Genomic DNA, 18,643 nt, shown 5'->3' with positions numbered 1-18,643 from the left:
GTTTAAGAAACAGGATGACCACAACTTCATAAAATGATTACCTCATTCCAACTAGACTCCCAGGAACTGAATATCCCACTGGAACAAATGTACAAGGAAGTTCTTTCCAAAAGAACTGGAGTACTTACAGTAAAGAAGAAGTTCTTCCTGATGTTAACGTGGAACTTCCTATGCTCCAGTTTACACCCATTGCCCCTTGTCCTATCACTGGATATCACTGAAAAAAGCCTAGCTCCATCATCCTGACACCTACCCTTTACATATTTGTAAACATTGATGAGGTCACCCCTCAGTCTCCTCTTCTCCAAGCTAAAGAGACCCAGCTCCCTCAGCCTCTCCTCATAAGGGAGATGTTCCACTCCCTTAATCATCTTTGTGGCTCTGCGCTGGACTCCTTCAAGCAATTCCCTGTCCTTCTTGAACAGAGGGGCCCAGAACTGGTACTTGTGATCACTAACATATTAACCATGAAAATCCCACCCATTATGTTAACTGGCATAGCAGCCACAGTGTCCTTTAAAGCCAATGTCAAAGGAAACAAACAAAACAACCCCATCCTAACTTTATCTTTCTGAATTTGCTCACATCTTCATTTTTGCTGTAGTATTTCTCACATACATACGCAACAGCTAACAGTTACATTACAATCTGGAACAACTTGTACAGGAGTAGGGATATTGCCAGTGGATACGCTTTCCCATGCAAATAAAAGCTTTTAAAAATAAACCCTGGGAGAATGTACCAGCATAAAATTATTTCATGCTGTTATTAAACAGGAGTGCTTCATTATTTAAGATTGAAGTTATAGTTGGGTAGTAGAAACCTTTATGAATATTTCGACCTACCACTGTACCTCTCCAGCTCCCATGCTGGTGTGCTCCTATCCCTCCTGACAGCCCCCAGCATGGTTGTGAAGAAGTTCCAAGTCCACAGGCAACACTGGTAAGCAGTGGGCTGCAATACTACTAGACAGTGCTGAGAAAACATGCTACATACAAAAGCTGAGTTCCCAACACACACGGCTTCCAGGCCACCCATTTTTTGTCCACATCCTCTTTACTTTTATTAGTAAATACCTTGTTAGTACAACTAAGAGGATGGAATGCACCAAACTACTTATATAGCTATATATACATTCAGAACAAAGCAATAAATCCATACACCCTTACTATAGTTTCCAAGCGTCATGTGATAATCAAGTTCCTCCAAAGACAGATTAAATAGGTCAGAATTTGGCTTTTTTTTTTTTTTTTTTTTTTTTTTAAGTACAGAAGCTCTTAACAAATGTATAAGGAGAAGCTGAAAACCAAAATAACCTAAAAAACAACCAGCACCAGACCAGCCTGGGGAAGTAAAAGCTGAGCTTGATACAGGAAGTACTCTAGCCATGGAGAAATATCAGTCATGCTGCTGTGGCTATGAAAGGCTTGACTCAAATCTGCTAGTTTCTGTACTAACCTTACAGAAAACATGAACTCTGTTGAAGGGTTATAAATAAATAAAACTGCAGCAACACCAGGGTCCCCATGTTCTGCTTCCTGATAAGGAAAGGGGTGATTTTTGAGCTTGCCCACAACAGTCAAGATAAATACTGAATATGCCAGCAGCTGAACTCCAATAGCAGGAAAGACAACTGGAGTGCACTTTACCAACACGCTAGTGTTAAAATCCCCTGTGCTCCCACTTAGTCATTTGCCATGACTGAAATAAGGTCTGAGGAAAGAAGGAAAAAACAACCAACAAGTTTAAAATAAGACCTGCACAAGTGCAGACAAGTTAGGACTGAACACTAAATGCAGGAATCAGATGATAGCTGAGCGAACCCAATCCAACCGCAAACAGTAATGTCAAATAATAAGGGTTGCTTTCTCCCAGTCCCCCTTCTTTACTCAACATCTTTCTTTTTTCTAAGCCCCAATATTCAAAGCACTCTTTCAGCCACAAAGGAGAGACAAGACCACTTTACCATGCCCCATTGCTATGCCTGAATCAGAGCACCAGGAGTGACAGCTGCAAGTCCCACGTTTACTCAAAGGCACTTTCAAGCTGAACTGGAAGTTAAATTTTACAACAGCCATCAGTATAACCAGGTAGTTTCAATGTCAGTTATGCCTCATTATGCCTTACACAGGAAAAAGTATTCCAGAGAAGGATGCTACTGGAAGGAATGCTGACATATTCAGAATGTTCATTATAGGATAATTTGTCTGATTTTGACTTATAGTCTGCTGCTCTAACCACTTGCTGTTCTTTTTGGGGCCACAGCACAGGGGAAAGTTGGAAAAGCTTTATGGGAAACACTGAATAAGCATGACAAATTGGATTCACATGGTGGTTTTTTTCCTAAGGCTAGCACATTCTCCTTCACTATATGGACAAAAACTACTTCTGTCATGAAACAGAAACTTATAGTCAGATTATTATATTTACTTAAATTGCAGTAACTTGTATTTGTTGCCTTAGGAATTATAAATAATACATTTAATAAGAAATAACTGAAGGGGTCAAGAAAGAATCATAGAATCACAGACTGGTTTGGGTTGGAAGGGACCTTAAAGCTCATTCAGTTCCAAACTCCTGCCATGGGCAGGGATACCTTCACTAGAACAGGCTGCTCAAAGGTGCTGTTAATATCAGAGGTATGAAATAATATTTTGCAGATTAGATTTGAAAATCAGGTGGACCATGAAGTGTCAAGTAAGGACAAGGGACCAGCAGAAAGTTTTGGTGTCATGTTCAAACACCTTGCAGTCCAAAAACCCAGGAGGCAGCCAGCCAGCCTGCAGCCTAGAAAGCCAGTAACAATCTGTTCAGAACTTAGAAAGTAGCTTACAAAAAAACCCCATATTTAAAATCTTGCTACATTAAAACCTCATCTCTAAACTTTGGCTATGTGTGCAGGGCAGCAGAACAAAATGGAGAACACACAGGCTTTGATACTGCTGATGCCTTGGGCAGCTTCCCTTATCCTCTGTCATCTATAGCTGTCCTTCACCAATGCTCCTGACCTTGCTGTAGTATCAGCAAGGTAATATGCACCTGCAGGTAATAGTTCATTTTATGTACTGCCTCTGACCGCATCAGCACAGCCATGATCGCCTCACTACTGTCCTGCGACCACCTTCTTTGTTCTCTCCATTAATGCATCTTTATCCAGCATCCAGCCGCACAGAACTGCTCCACCTCACATTACAGCTTGTGCTTTCATTACAAATTGTGATAACTAACTGCAATATTTTTAGAGTGAAATTGTTAGGAGATTATGTTTGTTCTTTTTTAAAGGCCACTGTCATCACTTCTGTTTTAATGCACGCTGCTCCTCATTTGGCAGCACCAGGTCACCATTTGGCAGCACCAGACTGACATGACCATTTTTCTTGTGCTATGCACATCTTGACTTAAGTTCAGGCTTGTGCTGTGCCAAAAGAAATAGCAGTGACAGATCTGCAAACTGGGAGGAAATAAAAAGAAAGAAAAATATCCTAGGGAACTCAGGAATTCCAACCCCACTCTCCACTATATGTACAGGACAGGGAAATAGCAAATGTACGTCACATGCACTAATGGTGCAATCCCACCCTAAGCTTTGTTCCTGTCTCCACATGTACCATTAGGCATTTCCATGTGTTGCAACTGCATGAAGGTGCATGGAATGTTTCTCCACAACTATCCTCTTTCCAGAGGGAAATACCTGAGTAACTGTTCTGGGAAATTTCTCATTTTATTTTGGCACTTCATAGTTTACACAAGGAAAAGAAAAAACAAAATCGTTCCCCCCCTCTCCCTTTCCTCCCAATCTTTCACTTCCCATCTTTGTTGACACCCAAGAGGTTTTTCTGCAACACTTTTGATTTTTTATTTCTGAGGGAAATAAATCTGCTCCACATTTCCCAGACCTGACTTAATTTGGACTAAACAAGCTTAAAAGAGCAAAGAAAAAAAAGCTCATGATTGTAATTTCTCAATTACATCACTGAAAATATTTACAAAAGCCTAAAATATAAAACATTAACCTTAATTAGACACTCAATCTCTTTTTCTCTAAATTGCTTCAGGTCAGCTGGAGGGCTGGCACATTGTGCTTATTGTCCTTAAGAGCTTTCAGAAACTGAACCTTCCCTCCCCCTTGGTTCAGGATCAAGTGTCCATCTTCTCTTAGGCACCTCCTTTTCTGCCCAGATCATGATGGGATTCAGTGCAAATACAGTAAGGAGGACATCTCCATCCCTGGGGAGATGATCATCTTTATCATATTACTTTCCAGTACGTGCTGTCAGAGTTACAGGACCTAACTGCTATTTGAAAGACTTATGACCATTAACACAATGTATTTTGTTTATCCTATGTAATATTGACTTGGTGTTTGTTCTATTAAATCTAGCCCCCAGATCCTTTTGACCTGTTCAGGGGTTTCTGCCACCATATGTATTTTAAGAGTACTTTTGTGATGGGAAAAAACAAAAAGGTAGAATCCAAAGGATGATTTAGTAAACAGTGCAACAGTTTAATGAGTGAGAGGTATTTGAGCACTGAAAAGAGCATTTGCTTTTTTTGAAGAACTGTACAACTTCTACTCAGGGCATTTTACACAAGCATGTGTCTGAAACCGAAACTTTTAAAGTCATGGTAAAAAAAAGCAGAAAAAACCCCACCAAACTGACCTTAGCTACCAAAATTTGTAATATAGAAAGATAATTTTTCCTTCTTCGTGCAAATAGAACAGTATTTAAAAAAAAAAAAGAAAATGGGAATTCTGTAATTGCTGGCAGCTGCAATTCAGATCATAGTGTTATCGTGTGTATTCCCTTCTGTTCTCAATTACAAGCTGATCCCACGAGGATTAAAACTTCCATTGCTCTGATGTGAAGCTCCTCCTGATTATTCCAAGCAGAAATTTAACATTCAGTAAAAGCGTGTAAGGCCTTTTTTGCATTTCACAGCTTCTCCCAAAGTTGAGATTAGGGTCCAACCCCATACACACATGCACTCTTGAACGTGCAACAGAAAAACAATGAAGATGTTTTTCACACCTTGGTCCCTAAAGATGCCTCAATGATAATTACATCTTGCACACAAACAAGAGCTCAATAGCCACTCCTGTCACATTTCATTTTGTGGTGCCTGCAGACCACAGTGAAGTTCTGACTACCTAATGAAGAACCACTGCTTAAAAAAATGAAATAATTTCTCTAAACCAAGCAGATTTACAGTATGTAGCAAAATCATCTTTTCATACACACAGAATTGTTCCAAACAGCTGGAGAAGCAAACTGTGCAACAATAACTTTTATTTATAGCTTTTATTGTTAAATTGAGCATCCATGTTAGATGCTATATTGAATACATACAAGCAGCCAGAAACTCAGCAACTGTACTAATGGTACACGCTTCTCCTAACTTGACTAAAACTTGTTTGCCCAGAGTTACACTCAGAAACAACCAACTCTGTGTCAGGCAGATTTACACTGCTCCAACTCGGCTCTGAATCCATCTCCCAAAGTATACTGCCTTTGGCTTAAAAAGTAGTGGAATTGGGCTTGGGCTTACTAGAAAACATCACGACCACAGGAGGATGCCTATTGTTTTTAAACACCAGTGAGTAAGACTTTGCTTACCGCTATGCACTTAACATTACTAACTCTCTCCCTGTCCCAGCCTCTAGCTCCCCTGGCATCCCAATTCTAAGATTAAAACTATCCTGATGCCTCTCTCTCACTGGAATTAAAATATGATATATCTGGATAGGGATATCAAACCAGAGCAGATTAGAATTCCTTATTTAGCCTCTTCCTGGATGTTTAAACTGTCATTTCCAAGTGATCTACTTTAAAAAAAAACTAAAAAGGAAATACAGTGAAACTAACCACTATTAACAAACTACTTCCATTGGAAAGAGAAAGAAGAAAGTACTGAAGCTTCTTGCTTATCACAACTCTGTTTTCTCAGATATTTTACTTTTTTGCCTTAGCTTTGGTACAGGTTCAAGGAAACAAAAACAACTTTAAAAACAGCAAAGTGGAAACTCACTCCACAGCCAATGGTATGAAGAAAAGCTTGAAGGTGCAAGGCCTGTAAGATAACTCAGCTGAAAAAGCCGGGGACCCATGAGAGGAGACACCTGGGACCACTCATCCCCCATATAACAACTGAGTCATTCACAGGACCCTGCAGAAGAGCAGCCCAGCAGAAGTGTACAGCCATCAGATTCTTCAAGACTATCTTATTTTCCCACTGCAATCTTAACCTTCCCCATCCTGCCTACTATTGTGTTCCGGACCCTTTGTCTTCTCTTCTTACTTCCCCACTGCCCACATCCATGCTCTTCCTCTTCTCACTATGACACTATGGGCAGGCAGTTCTGGGATGCAAGGATGGGTGCAGACACCTACCATGCAAAACAAGGACCACACAATGGGTGCACAGGGAGGTGGAAGGCAGGATGGCTGCTTGTGGGCTGAGGCATAGCAGATGACAGAGCGAAGAGAGGCCAGTGGCAAAAAACTGTCAGGAAGCAGCAAGAGCTGAAGGCCAGAAACTGGAGACTTCAAACGCTGATGACAACAAATTGTTGGATTTGCTGCTGCAATATACTATTTTTACATGTCTTGATTTGTAAGGGGAAAAAAACGCAACCTTTTGTTATGCTTCTGACAGAAGTCTAGAACTTTTTTTCCCCTCCTTCTTCATAATCCCCACCTTTTTACATCAGTTTTATGGAGATATTACAAGACACGCCAGCCTCAGTTCTTAGTTGTCTTGCTTTTTCTCTCAGACAAGCACTGGATGCCTGTCCTGCACATACAGTGAGGATACAGCAGCAGTGCTGATGCAGTAGCACCAGTTTGAACACTAGGGATAAAGCTGTGTCAGCTTTTCTACCATGCACACTTCTTCCTCACCTTCTATCTCTGTTAAAAACACGACTTGGGTTCAACCACCCCTCACTTGTCCAAAATAACCAGTCTCACAGCCTTTCAACAAGCAACCTTAATTCATGAATGTATAAGCATCTCTGTAAAGGTCATTATGATACAGCTCTCTCTATTCATTTTTTGATATAGAATTAAATACAATGGCAATGAAACAAGCAAATACTAACCCTTTGCTGATTTCTAACCCTTTATGGTACTTGCAAGACAGTGACTGTAATTACAGCTTTAAAAACAAGTATTTTTCTAGTTGGGTAATGGTTAGTCTAGTATTAGTGTCAGAATTGCTTACCTAGGCAACCCAGGGGGAAATCTGTACACTGAAGTGTACAGATATGCTCAATTCACTGAATATTCAGCGTATTTCAGTAAGGCAACCCAGAAAAGCTCCATTACAGACACTGGATTCAGCCAAGCCTACTTTCCCCAGGAATTTGCTCAGAGCAAGAAGGCAAGCAGAGAGGAAAGAGATGCATACAAAAAATAAGGGTCTGCAGGACTGACTCATAATGTGACTGCAAGGTTTTCCAGGCTATACTAAGTGAAGAACCCTAGGCTGCTTGGAAGGCCATTTACTGACTACAATGTGATGCGTCAAGAGAATAGGTACTATTTATGAAAGAGGTAGAGAGAATATATAAAAATCATTCCACCTATACTAGAATGTACTGTTCAAAAACCCAAAACACTTATGTCCAAAAACAGATGAGTGAGACCAAGCAAGGTCTGAAATGGTCTGCACCCCATACAAGAATAAGACAGTTGAATTACTGCATCCTTGGCTCACCCTGTGCTCACTACTCTGGTTCTGCATTCCTGTGCCTACAGCACCCCCCTGAAATCTCAGGACATGCTTCCAAGGGAGCACTAGGCTCTGCTTTTGAAATCTCTGTCTAGTATCCCACTGCGTGACTAAGAATCTGGCAAGCAAATCCAAAGCCAAGGGCTGCCACCACTGAAAGCAGCTGTCAAATAGGAATTAAATTATCACCTGGGAACTAATTTTAAAGCTCAAATCCTTACCACAATTTAAGTTGCCTCATCCAGCAAGACAACAATATAAGACATTACTGACTTGACAAGCCAGCATCAAAAGGGTCAAGCAAGACTACTTGGTGGAGTGACACTTCAGTAGTTACAGGAAAAGGGTCAGGCATTAAAAGATGGAGCCCTCTCGCTGTAAGACCCAAAGACGCTCAGCATCCAGCAAAGGGGCACTTAGAACCTGACAGTGCTGGTGACAGCACTGGTTACTGGCCAAAATTCCAGCAGAAATACACCAAACCTCCTTCTTCCCCACTTTTTTATTGGTAGAGCAATGCATGTATGACCTCTTGTGTTTTCAGTATCACAAAGCTTTCAAACCTCATTTTACATGACCTGGTAGTATTAAAGCGCTCCTACCCCCAACCCAGGTAAGAAAGCCCTTTTCAAGAAGAAAGCAAGATACATTACACTTTTCAGGCTTCCAAGCCAGTATAAACAGCAGCACGCTCAACAGAAGCAAGCAAGCAGATGTGTGATGGTATCATCACCTGACAACGGGCCGAACGGCGTAATCACTTGGGGCTTTCCAAAAACACCCACCGACCATATGCAGACACAGGGCTGTGTTTTGCCAATGTGCTCCATTTGTATAAGCTGGCAGCTAATAAAGCTATAAGCCCTGTTTTAAGAGTAAAATTATGATTAAATGTATCACTAAGCACACGTCATGGTTATCTTCCTTCCTGAGACATACAAAGCTGATCTTTCCAGATACATCTTAAAAAATACTAACAGTTAAACATGAATCTCTCTCGAGGCAGGGACTGTGAAAGACACAGCAAATTCTAAGGGCAGTCTAAAGCACCAATGTGGCTTTCTAACTTGTCAAACGGTGCCCAAGGTTCTCCGGGCAGGACGAGAGCATCTCATCCTGGAGACACCCCTCCCACCTCATCTGTAAGAATGCAATGGGTGCAGGGATCCCGAGGCAGGGAACCGGACCATACCTTCATGGGTAGGCTCTGGGTCAGGTGTCAGCGAGATGTCATCCAGCTCACGCAAGCAGAGCCATTCTCCATCCATCGACACTCGGAATTTGCAAAGATAGATGGTCTCCATGGCAGCCTGAGTGATCTTGTCTGTGGTGGGGGTTGGCATGTCGCTTTGAGGCGTCAGAGCAGACATGATGACTCAGCTGGTACAACAACAACGGGAACAGGGGGAAAAAATCAGGACTGAAAAGCTTTCCGAAGAAGAAAATGAGAAATACCTTGCTGTTAAAGGACAGATGTGCTCAGGGTCGCACAGGCTGCTCTGGCCTTTTCATATATAAAGCAAGGTAAAAACACTGCTCCTTCAGGCTCCTCTCTTCCTCCCTTCTTGCCACCAGCTGTTGTTGTCTTCAGCTGTGCTAGAGGCTATTGATCCTAAGCAACCACAGGAGACCTGGCTGCTGCATCAAAGCCAGGAGGTAGGAAAAAACAAAGCAAAAAAAAAAAAAATATTTATATTAAAAAAAAAAAAAAGAAAAAAAAGAAAAGCAGAACAAGGAAAAAGAATGGCTTCCTCTGCTGATTACCCAAGCAAAAACAAAGGAAGAATGCAGAGATGGATATCCAGGTTTGCCAGAATCACACTGCTGGTCTCTTTCTCCCAGCAAAGCCGGAGTGCCGACAGGATTGGCTGTGCGCAGTGAGCAGGGTGGTGACCAAAATGGCTGACTAATGAACTGAACTGAAAAATCAGGCTCATGTGATCAGCTGCTCCGAGCGGAGGGCAAGCGATTCCCAGGATGCTGATGCAGGGACAGCAATTAGGCTCTCTTCATGCACAGCACCTTCTCATTGGGCTGTGCTAGTCCATTTGGGAGCAAGCATAAGGCACCATGCAGGTTTCTCATCCGTCATCTCCATACTACAAAAGAGGCACAGGCTGGCAGCATGAGGAACACAAAGCCACATTTGTATTCCTTCCGCATGCCTGGATGCCACTACAGGAATTAAAGTACCACCTTTGTTTTCATAGTAGGTGTGCAAGTCACAGTTTGTGTTTTAGTCGCTGTGCTACCTTCCCAAAGGGTACCTTTGAGCTAATATTTCCCGCACACAAAACAATGATCAGATGGATTTGTTCTTTTAGGGAAACAAGTGGGAAAAAAAGATCTGGCTCCAAGCACTTCAGTCATCAAGGATTAAGCTTTTTTAGGAGGGCACATGCATACAGAAGAACAATGAGGGTGAATACCACAAACATCTGTAAGATTCATGACAGAATATTAGTGCTTCAAAACCTCATCTGAAAATTGGGTACAGCTCAGGTGAGGCTGATGAAGGAGTATTGCCCCTCAGCAGGCAGACAAGCAGGCTTTCAATGACTCAAAAACAGGTGACAGCGCTGTGCTGCTCTGTCGCTTCCCAGCCAGCTCCATCTCCTCCATTTCCCCAAACCACCGCTCGGGGACAAGAGGCTCCAGGTCACAGACACCCTCCTTATTCTGGAGGTCACTGTTTAACCAGGGCACTGGACACAGAGTCACCACCCACCTGAACTGTGATATCAGGCAACACTAAATTAGTTTATCTTGATTCCTGGGTGGCTCCATTATACCCATGGAGAGCAGATACGGTGTATCTACCCGAAATGGACGCCTAGTCCCCCCTGCTAAATTTGGACAAGGCTGACTGTTCACCAGAACAGTATATTTATAGGAACACATGAATGATTAATGCATTGGACTTTATTCTCTGTACTTTCTCTTCCCTGAAGAAATACAAAGATGTACATCTATTGCTTAAGGTTGTACAATACAAAACCTGATCATTTGACAGAGTTCAGCATACCAGTGCATACAAATTTTTGAAGAAAAGCGCCCATTATGTAATAACCTCCTAACACTGGCAAAAAGGGTTAAGAGCTGTCATTTCTGACAGGAAAGAGGAAGAAGTTGCTTTTAGTGAAAGCCTCCTGCTCAGTGCGTAACATTTTGACTCAGCAACTCTTTCCTCCCCTCAGACTAAAGCAAACAAAGAGCCATGCAGTGTGTTATCACAGTGATGCAAAGGAGAGTTATTTCATGAACGACAACAGCTACTATTGTTCCTCTCCCCTGAGAGAGAATGGGGCTCATAAACTGTGCTGACAGCATTTTAACTCCTGTGATATTTGTATATTCTGTCATCAATGACAACCTGTAGTTTCACTGCTCTTAACCCAGTGGAAATCGCCATATACAAACAGCTACGGGAGAACAGCTGGTCCCTCCTGCTAACCTTTTGAGTCTAAGCAAGCAGCAAACGATCAAGATAAACCCCTTAGAATCAACATAGTACCATAAGCTCTTGTGTAAGGTGTCCAACATACCTAATCCTCAGACAGTTCAATTCTTTTTTGGTTTGGACCAATTAGAAAAGCAAACAGCATTAGGTGTGACCCAGCAGTTCCCATTTCACAACACAGGTCTTCAACTGAACTCAGCACTGGCAAGCTGAATCACAGCATCGCAGCAGAGCTCTGCTAAAAAAAAACAAGTAACTGTTCAACTTCCACTGGATTTCTTTTATACAATTTACTTCTAAACATGAAGAAATAAACTAAGCCAGTCTGCCCTGTCCACCTCAGTTCTATTTTCAGGCTCTTCTACACCATGTTCCTGCTGCAAATACTCCACAAGGCTACTTAAAGTACTTGGAAAATAATTTTCCAACTTTGAATAACTTCAGTTTATTAGTTTGATTTTTTTTGCTTAAAACAAAGCTTTGGATACAACATACCGCTTAACAATTGCCACCTTAAAACAGAGCTACTTCACCTCTCTAAAACTGTACCTTCTAGTCCTGTGAGAAAAAAAATTACATGTAGCACAGATACACTTAGAAACATTGATGAAAAAAAGAGAAAGGTATAAAATATTTGTATTTTCATAATTTCTTTGATAAAACTACTGTGCAACTCAAGGCCTGCTGATAAAACTCCATCAGTATTCAAGGGGCGGTCCACGGATGAGAGAAAATCAAGTGCGGGTATATATGAAGAGGGGTTATTCACAAAGAACCATTTTCTCAAACAAGTCAGACAGCTTTGGCTGGTCTTACAAAACCCTCATGTTAGCCACACTTTGGCAAAAGCAGACGGAGGCTTTGGCTAGATGACAAAACAAGGCAGTTTTTGCAAAAATGTTTTCATGATTAAAAAATTAGAGATTGACTGTGTTGTAATTCTAGGACTAACCACCTGAGAGCAAAGCACTCCATCAGCCACCAGGATTTGAAAGCTCAGCTGTACTGTGAAGTATTTTTAGTTTCAAAAGCTGAGTAACTTAGAATCATCTAAGCAATAAAAGCCAAATTCCCAAACAGCCTTTTGGGCTCCAAAGGTCACCTTTGGGTGTACTTTTACCTCCAGTGCCAGCAAGCTGGGCTTCAGACATTACGATAAAATTTTCCCCATCACTGTATATAGCAAAGCAGCCGTACATCAAAGTGCCACTGTTGGCAGATGAGACTATTACTTCAGACTATGAAGTAATACAAGTCCTTATATTGCAGCCTATGACAAATATGAATCGTGAGCAGATTCCTACAAGTTCTCCTAATGCTTGTAACCTGTTTGTGGCTGCTCTATCTGACCCAGAAGCCTGGCAGCCTGGTCCAGTAAGGCAGCTCCCAATTTCTAAGGGAAACAATTCTGATGTTCCTATTTTCTGCCCATGCTCTTGCCTGACCCGTGAAAACTTCCTTCTGGCAAACCTATGAACATGACTTTTGCTCTCTCTTTCACTTCAGCTTCACAACAATGTGCTGTCCAGCAATGGCTTTACTGGTTGTGACAACTATAAACAGCATCAGGGCTGTGCCTGCTTCAAGAACCAACAGAGCTGCTACTCTACAAATCATATGCTCTTCCAATAGCCTCTCTCCAGGCAATCTCTTAGGTGGAATATAATCTAAAACTAGTAACAAAGCATCTACACTGCAAAGCCCATTTCTGACTCTTCTATCAGCACAGATTCATATATTACCTCAAATAACAGCAGTACTTTGAACCCCACGTGCTAAAAACATAAGCGGGCAAAAGAAAGTTTAACAGCCTGAAAAGCAGTGACACAATTCCTTAATTTCTAGAATAAGTGACAAACTGTTTTTTGTCTCCCTACTGTGAAATGCAGAGATATTATTTAAGGATTCAAGTAAATCCCCTAATTGAGGATACCATGAAAAAAGAGGAAGGAAAACTCTACTTGAAGTATCATGGTATCTGGTAGGCTTTCAGTGGGAGCAAGGAATTATTTTGGCACTTTTTTTTGGTTGTTTTTTTTTTTTTTTTTTTTTTTGTTTGGTTTTGTTTGTAAAGCCAGCATAACCAAGTTGCTTTCACTGTAGTTCCTGCAGCTCAGCATGTTTAAGTAAATCTTCTTGTTCCTTCTGTCTGTCTGGAAACACTTGTATCTAAAAAGCAGCTTAAAGTAGCCTTCAATCCTGTCATAAGACATCTTGAGAGGCAACAATTTAACCATTGGGTCATAACAGGAAAAAACCCAAGACTAAAACCTCCAAAACATTCTGAAGTATTGACTTTTCGGTGTACTGGTCTCTACCTCCACTATAACACATAAATACCAATACAGAGTAATTCTTTTCATTACTAAGCATGGAAGCAACAGCCTTCAGGTGCTGAAGGGAGGAACTTGTGATGCAGCAGGAAACACCCTTCACTTGCATTGCTTCTTTCATCTCACAGTTTCATAGAGGGGTACTAGTATTCATAAAGTGCATCACTGGGATTTTAAAATACACACGCAAGCTGCAAAAATAGCCTTCTTTACACTCCTTGGTTTATCTTAACTCTTAAAGTAATTCCAGCACTGAAGGAATGAAGAGTCAGTTCATGTACTACTGTGGAAAAAGGAGAAGCAGAGCACAGACACAACAACCCAGACTACAAGTAACACCACTGCACAGAATGACTGTCATTTATAGGAGATACAAGAAGGGATAATACCTGTAAGGCCACATTACTCTACAGATAGCCAGGATTAGTGTCAGCACACAACATACTGTCTGCTCCTGAGCGAAGTTCAACCCGCTGCTTTAAGGTCAACCCAAAGCAGCAAGTGAATGAGCAAGACAGCAGCAGAATCCATTGCTCCTGCTGCTCAATGATAAATGCTTTTACAGACATGAGAACCGGGAAAGAAAACACAACAAAAAAAGCAAGACATGATGAAAAAAATTATCCACAGAGCCTGCCCCAGGAGAAATAGATTCCAAAACACCATGCAAGCAGATCATGATCCGTGCTCCCTTCAGACACTGCTATCACCACATCAATCACTGATGCCTCCTGAGGCTTTGACATAGGATATTGCACAGACATCTATTACCTCAGAGTCAGCAAAGAACAAGGAAACGTGTACATTTATTTTATAAGGGTCTTCCACAAAGCCTACATGAACAGCCATTGAACAAGGCTCACACAAGGGAAAAGCACTGCCCAACAAGTGAGGTTTTACACTAACTCCTTGTGAACCAATGCTGCTCACCTCGATGGCTCAGCTTTGCCACATCTACACAGAAACCTTGCAATGAAGTTTGAACAGCCAAAGCATGATGGCTAAGGTTACATATTTTTCTTAAAAGCTTATGATGTATCAGAAATAGCTCAGTACTTTGCACACACATCACAGGACTATACTCGGTAAAGACTTTCTGACTGGAGGGGGAGAAGTAATAATGAAGGTTTTGACAGGACGCTGTCAGCTTAAGCAACTCACTGGGGAGGGAGTTTTGGACTGTGGACGGAAGTTTGCCATCAGAGACAGCCCTTCATGTAGCTCAGAGCAAAGCTGGGTCATTTCACCTACTGCTGGCATTACAGAAATGGACTTTTCCTTCACGGGTTAGTGCTCTGCTGGAGTGTGGGGGGATGAAAAGGGAGGAGGAGGGCAAGGGAGAGGGAAAGACACCCTCCCCAAATAATCAGCTAATATGTGAGTGAACACGCACCCGGGATATAGGCAGGAGGAGACACAGCAAAGGCAAAGAGGTGGGTCACCCCACCCTGGCCCAAGCCCAGAAGCTGCAGCTATCCATTCCTTTCAAGATGGATGGATCGAAAGGGGGAGACCTCTTCCATAAACACCCATACACATAGTTTTTCTTTGGTTTTAAAACACAACACCTACTTCGCAGTACTCTGGCTTACCCAAATGCACCTCAAGAACACTACAAGCAACCTTACAAAGCAGAAAACTCTTTGCCACCCATTCACCCCGCCCCACAGGCAGCAACACACTTCAGCCTCGCCAAGTACCCCGCATAAACGCCTTCGCCTTCGGTTTGCCCTCGGTGCCAGCACGGGGCGGATGCCCCAGCGGGTGTTGCCCACCACATAACTACACCCCAAGCCAAAGGCAGGCTGCCTTCAAAGCCTCACGGGCCCCGCTCGATGCACCCACAGCCGCCGGAGCCCCCGCCTCGCCCGGCGGCCCTCAGCCTGGCCGCGGCACCTCCCGCCCCCCCCCCCCCCCCCCGCACCACCCCGCCTCGAGGGAAGCTCCCGCCGCCCGGGGAGGAGCCGGAGCCCCGCAGCTACTCACGGGCTCCGGCCGGCCCCGGGTAGCTCAGCACCAGCACGGGCAGGGGGTCCCCGCCCCGGGGCGCCGGGGGTCTCCACACCCCGGGCGGCGCGGCGGCGGCTCCATGGCCGGGGTAGAGGAGGAAGAACGGCGGCGAGGCAGGCGGCGAGGCAGGCGACGCCGCCGCCTCCTCCTCCTCCAACGCCGCCGCCGCCGCCCCCTGTCCGGGCTCGTCCCGCCGCTCCATGGCGGGGGGCAGCTCCGCAACGTCTCCGTCCCGGGAACTTTCAGCCAGCGTTGGCACAAGCGGCGCCCGCTCCGCCTCCGCCATCGCCGCCAGGGCCCCGCCCCGGCCGGGAAGCAGGGCCGCGGCCCGCCTCGGCCCGCCCTCGCCCGCTGCGGCGGTGGGCGGCTGGTTCTCCCTCAACGACCCTTTCACACCAGCCACGCCGGCCTGACCCGCGCCCACCTGCCGCCGCCCGGGGCCCCGGTCCCGGCGGTGCCGTGAGTGCAGCGGCCCGAGCCCGGCCTTGCTCCGGGGAGGAGCTCTCCCCTCGGCCCGGGGCAGCAGGCCTCTGCTCCCCGAAGGATGGATCATCGTAGGCTGACCGAAACCGGACAACCAAACTGCAGGCGGCATGGAGAGAGCCTTGTGTCCACCCTTCTCCTGAGAGGTTTTTTTGCCTTCTACCTCATGCCCGTAACACTTCCTTTGTCATTGCTGCCAATTTGTCTTTCTCACGCTTTATCAAAACCAAGGTGAACCTAGCTCAGCTTCTGCCATAAGCCTCCCACCCTGCTACAAACACCACCCGCCCTGTTCCAGTTAAATGCCGTCTCATCACCTGTATTTCACTGTTTCTATACCGGCCCAGAAGGAAGGAAGCAGCAGCCTTGTACTCGTAAAGATGCCTTCATGGGACCAGAGCCTGCACAGGGAAACACAGATGTTAATCTTAAGAAAACCCCTTCGTACAGCAACAAGGAAGTTGGACTCACACATGCTTTAACTCACCCACAAAGAAAAGCTATTGCACCACATCCTGCCTCCCCCTCACCTTCCCAAGGGCAAGATCCCATCAACAACGTTTTCATGTTCTCTGACAAGAGGTGACAAGGTCCAAATATATTCCTTACTATCACAACTACCACATAGACCATGCCAATTGGAATTTCACTTAGGAGATTATTTCTCTGAAAATAGTAATAAAGACTTCTCATTAAGGCAGGGCAGTTACTATGGACTGTATTGCTGTTAAGAAGGGACAACACAAATCTGCCTGTTTCTAAAGAATATCCTGCATTCAGTGCCCTGTGGTGAAGCTGAAACATATTGCTGCTTTGCTGCAACTAATTTAACAGATGCTTTAACTTGTTTTCCAAATCTCAAAGCTGAAGGTTTGAATTTCAGTTTTCCAGTGCTAGCAAGAGTGAAACAACACCCAGACTGTGGTGCAGTATTATGGAAGACAATGAGGAAAGCCTTGACAAAATTTAAGGCAGCAGTAGGAGTATTTCCATATAAGCTATTCAATGTATTTTGCTTATGTTGCATCAATAGAAATTTCAGGTTGTGATGCACAAAAAGCACTGTCCAGCTCTCTGCCACTGTGCTTTTTCTGCCCATGCTTCCAAACGCAAGCCAGGCTTTCTCTAGATGCTGATCACCCACCAAGGACTGTTTGCCATGCATAGAAAGACAACAGAGTGCCTTCTACCTCTCCTTAGAGCTTGCTACACTCCCTATGTGCTTTTTAAACACAAATCATTCACATTTAAGTGCACAAAGGACTGTCTCTTGAATTTCCATCTGCTTGCTTGAAGCATTGTAACAATGCAGGGGCAGGTATCTCCACAGCCAAGTGGGGCAACTCACATGAGATGTGGTTGTTACCTGAGTGTTTAAATGCTAACCTGTGTTAGGTGCTGTTGAGGCAGATCCCACCACCAGCCTCTTCTGAGCAGAGCAGCCAGCACTCACTAAACTGGAGCCTGGTGAGGACAAGTGCCATTCAGCATCACTTGGCAGTATCAGAACCTTCTCCAGAAGCACTGCTGGAAGGAAAAAAAATCCCAACCCAAAACAGCATTAACCACAACCTTGCTCCACTTCTCACTTATTTTCCGGACCATCATCCATGGTCTTCCCCTTATTTGCACGTGTCCATTTTCACAGGGATCTTCAAAACCTGTTTAGCGCCAAGGATTTCCCTTCAGCTCAAAACATCCCTCTAAGAAGCATCTCTTAGGATATCCCAATGCCTTCCCTCACATGGCCATACTCGCAGCCTTCCCACAATCACTCATTCATAAAACCATAGGGGAGTGAGCTATTCATGGCTTTGTCCAATCTCTGAACTAACCAGCTGAACTTAATACTGTGGTTAATCTTCATTACAGTGCTGGGCCATCTGCTGGCTTCCTGGGCTGGGTGTGCTGAAACACTGAACTCCCTCTTCCGTATGGCCTCAATTGCTATGTTCCTTGGGAGCGTGTCTGTGATGGTGCACTAATTTAGTATTTCTCTTATTTATTGCTCAGATGGAAGTTGCCAGAAATTTGCATGCCAGCTGCCTAAAGCTTTTCAAGGCACCACAAAGCTGCCGTGGATACTTACAGCTTGACTGCAGATCTACGAACCATAATCAGCCTTTCATTTTTGTACAAAGTGTGAAACGTACATGGGCAAGTGCTGTACTGAGATCTGCTGGATCTTTTTCTCATCCCTTGTGATGACTGTTACACACCATTCTTCACCAGAAAAAGCTGCTTTTTATCCAGCATGTTAACTTTCATTGACCTCAGGAGTGTAGTTTGGCATTATCAGTGATGGCCTCCATCATGATCCCAGCACAGGGTTAATACAAGGTGCGGTTTTAGGAAGCTCTGTCTCCCTCCTTGCTAAGGCTGGAACGAGCTCTAAGCCTTGCATTTCTCTCTGGGAAAAGCAAGAGGCTAACTCTGTTGGTTACTGCTCACATCAAGGGAAGACAAAGCACAGGTGAAGGACATCTTTATCCCCACAGCTAATATGTTTCACATGTCACCTAAGGTCATCAAGTTGCAGAGAGCATTGTCAAATGAGAACACATGTTCAGCAACCTCTTGAAGAAAGCCTCAACTTTGCCTGCATGACCCAGGCAACTATGTCAGG

The 18,643-nt window shown here is 44.0% G+C and overlaps 1 protein-coding gene across 18 annotated transcripts in view; it reads right to left on the bottom strand.

Moving 5' to 3' along the window:
* Positions 1-18,643, bottom strand: part of RUFY3 (RUN and FYVE domain containing 3) — a 55,675-nt gene that overhangs the window by 31,801 nt on the left and 5,231 nt on the right. For 7 of the 18 annotated variants that reach the window (XR_010614213.1, XR_010614214.1, XR_010614217.1 and 4 more), the window contains exon 1: positions 15,511-15,850. The exons of 1 other annotated variant lie outside the window; for it this stretch is intronic. Coding sequence is in view for 12 of the 17 variants with exons in the window: in XM_065686981.1 (XP_065543053.1) it covers positions 15,511-15,820 (310 nt within the window). In the remaining 5 variants the exon portion in view is untranslated. Of the gene's footprint in view, positions 1-8,923; positions 9,112-11,276; positions 11,427-15,224; positions 15,247-15,510; positions 15,851-16,334; positions 16,449-17,403; positions 17,499-18,643 lie in introns of those variants that run through there. 10 more of the 18 variants (XM_065686938.1, XM_065687040.1, XM_065686905.1 and 7 more) reach the window with 8 other exon arrangements.

Source organism: Lathamus discolor, chromosome 1, assembly GCF_037157495.1.
Source record: "Lathamus discolor isolate bLatDis1 chromosome 1, bLatDis1.hap1, whole genome shotgun sequence".
In the NCBI taxonomy this organism is placed as follows: domain Eukaryota; kingdom Metazoa; phylum Chordata; class Aves; order Psittaciformes; family Psittacidae; genus Lathamus; species Lathamus discolor.
The sequence above is the reverse complement of the archived record's forward strand: the minus strand, read 5'-3'. Positions and strand labels throughout refer to the sequence as shown.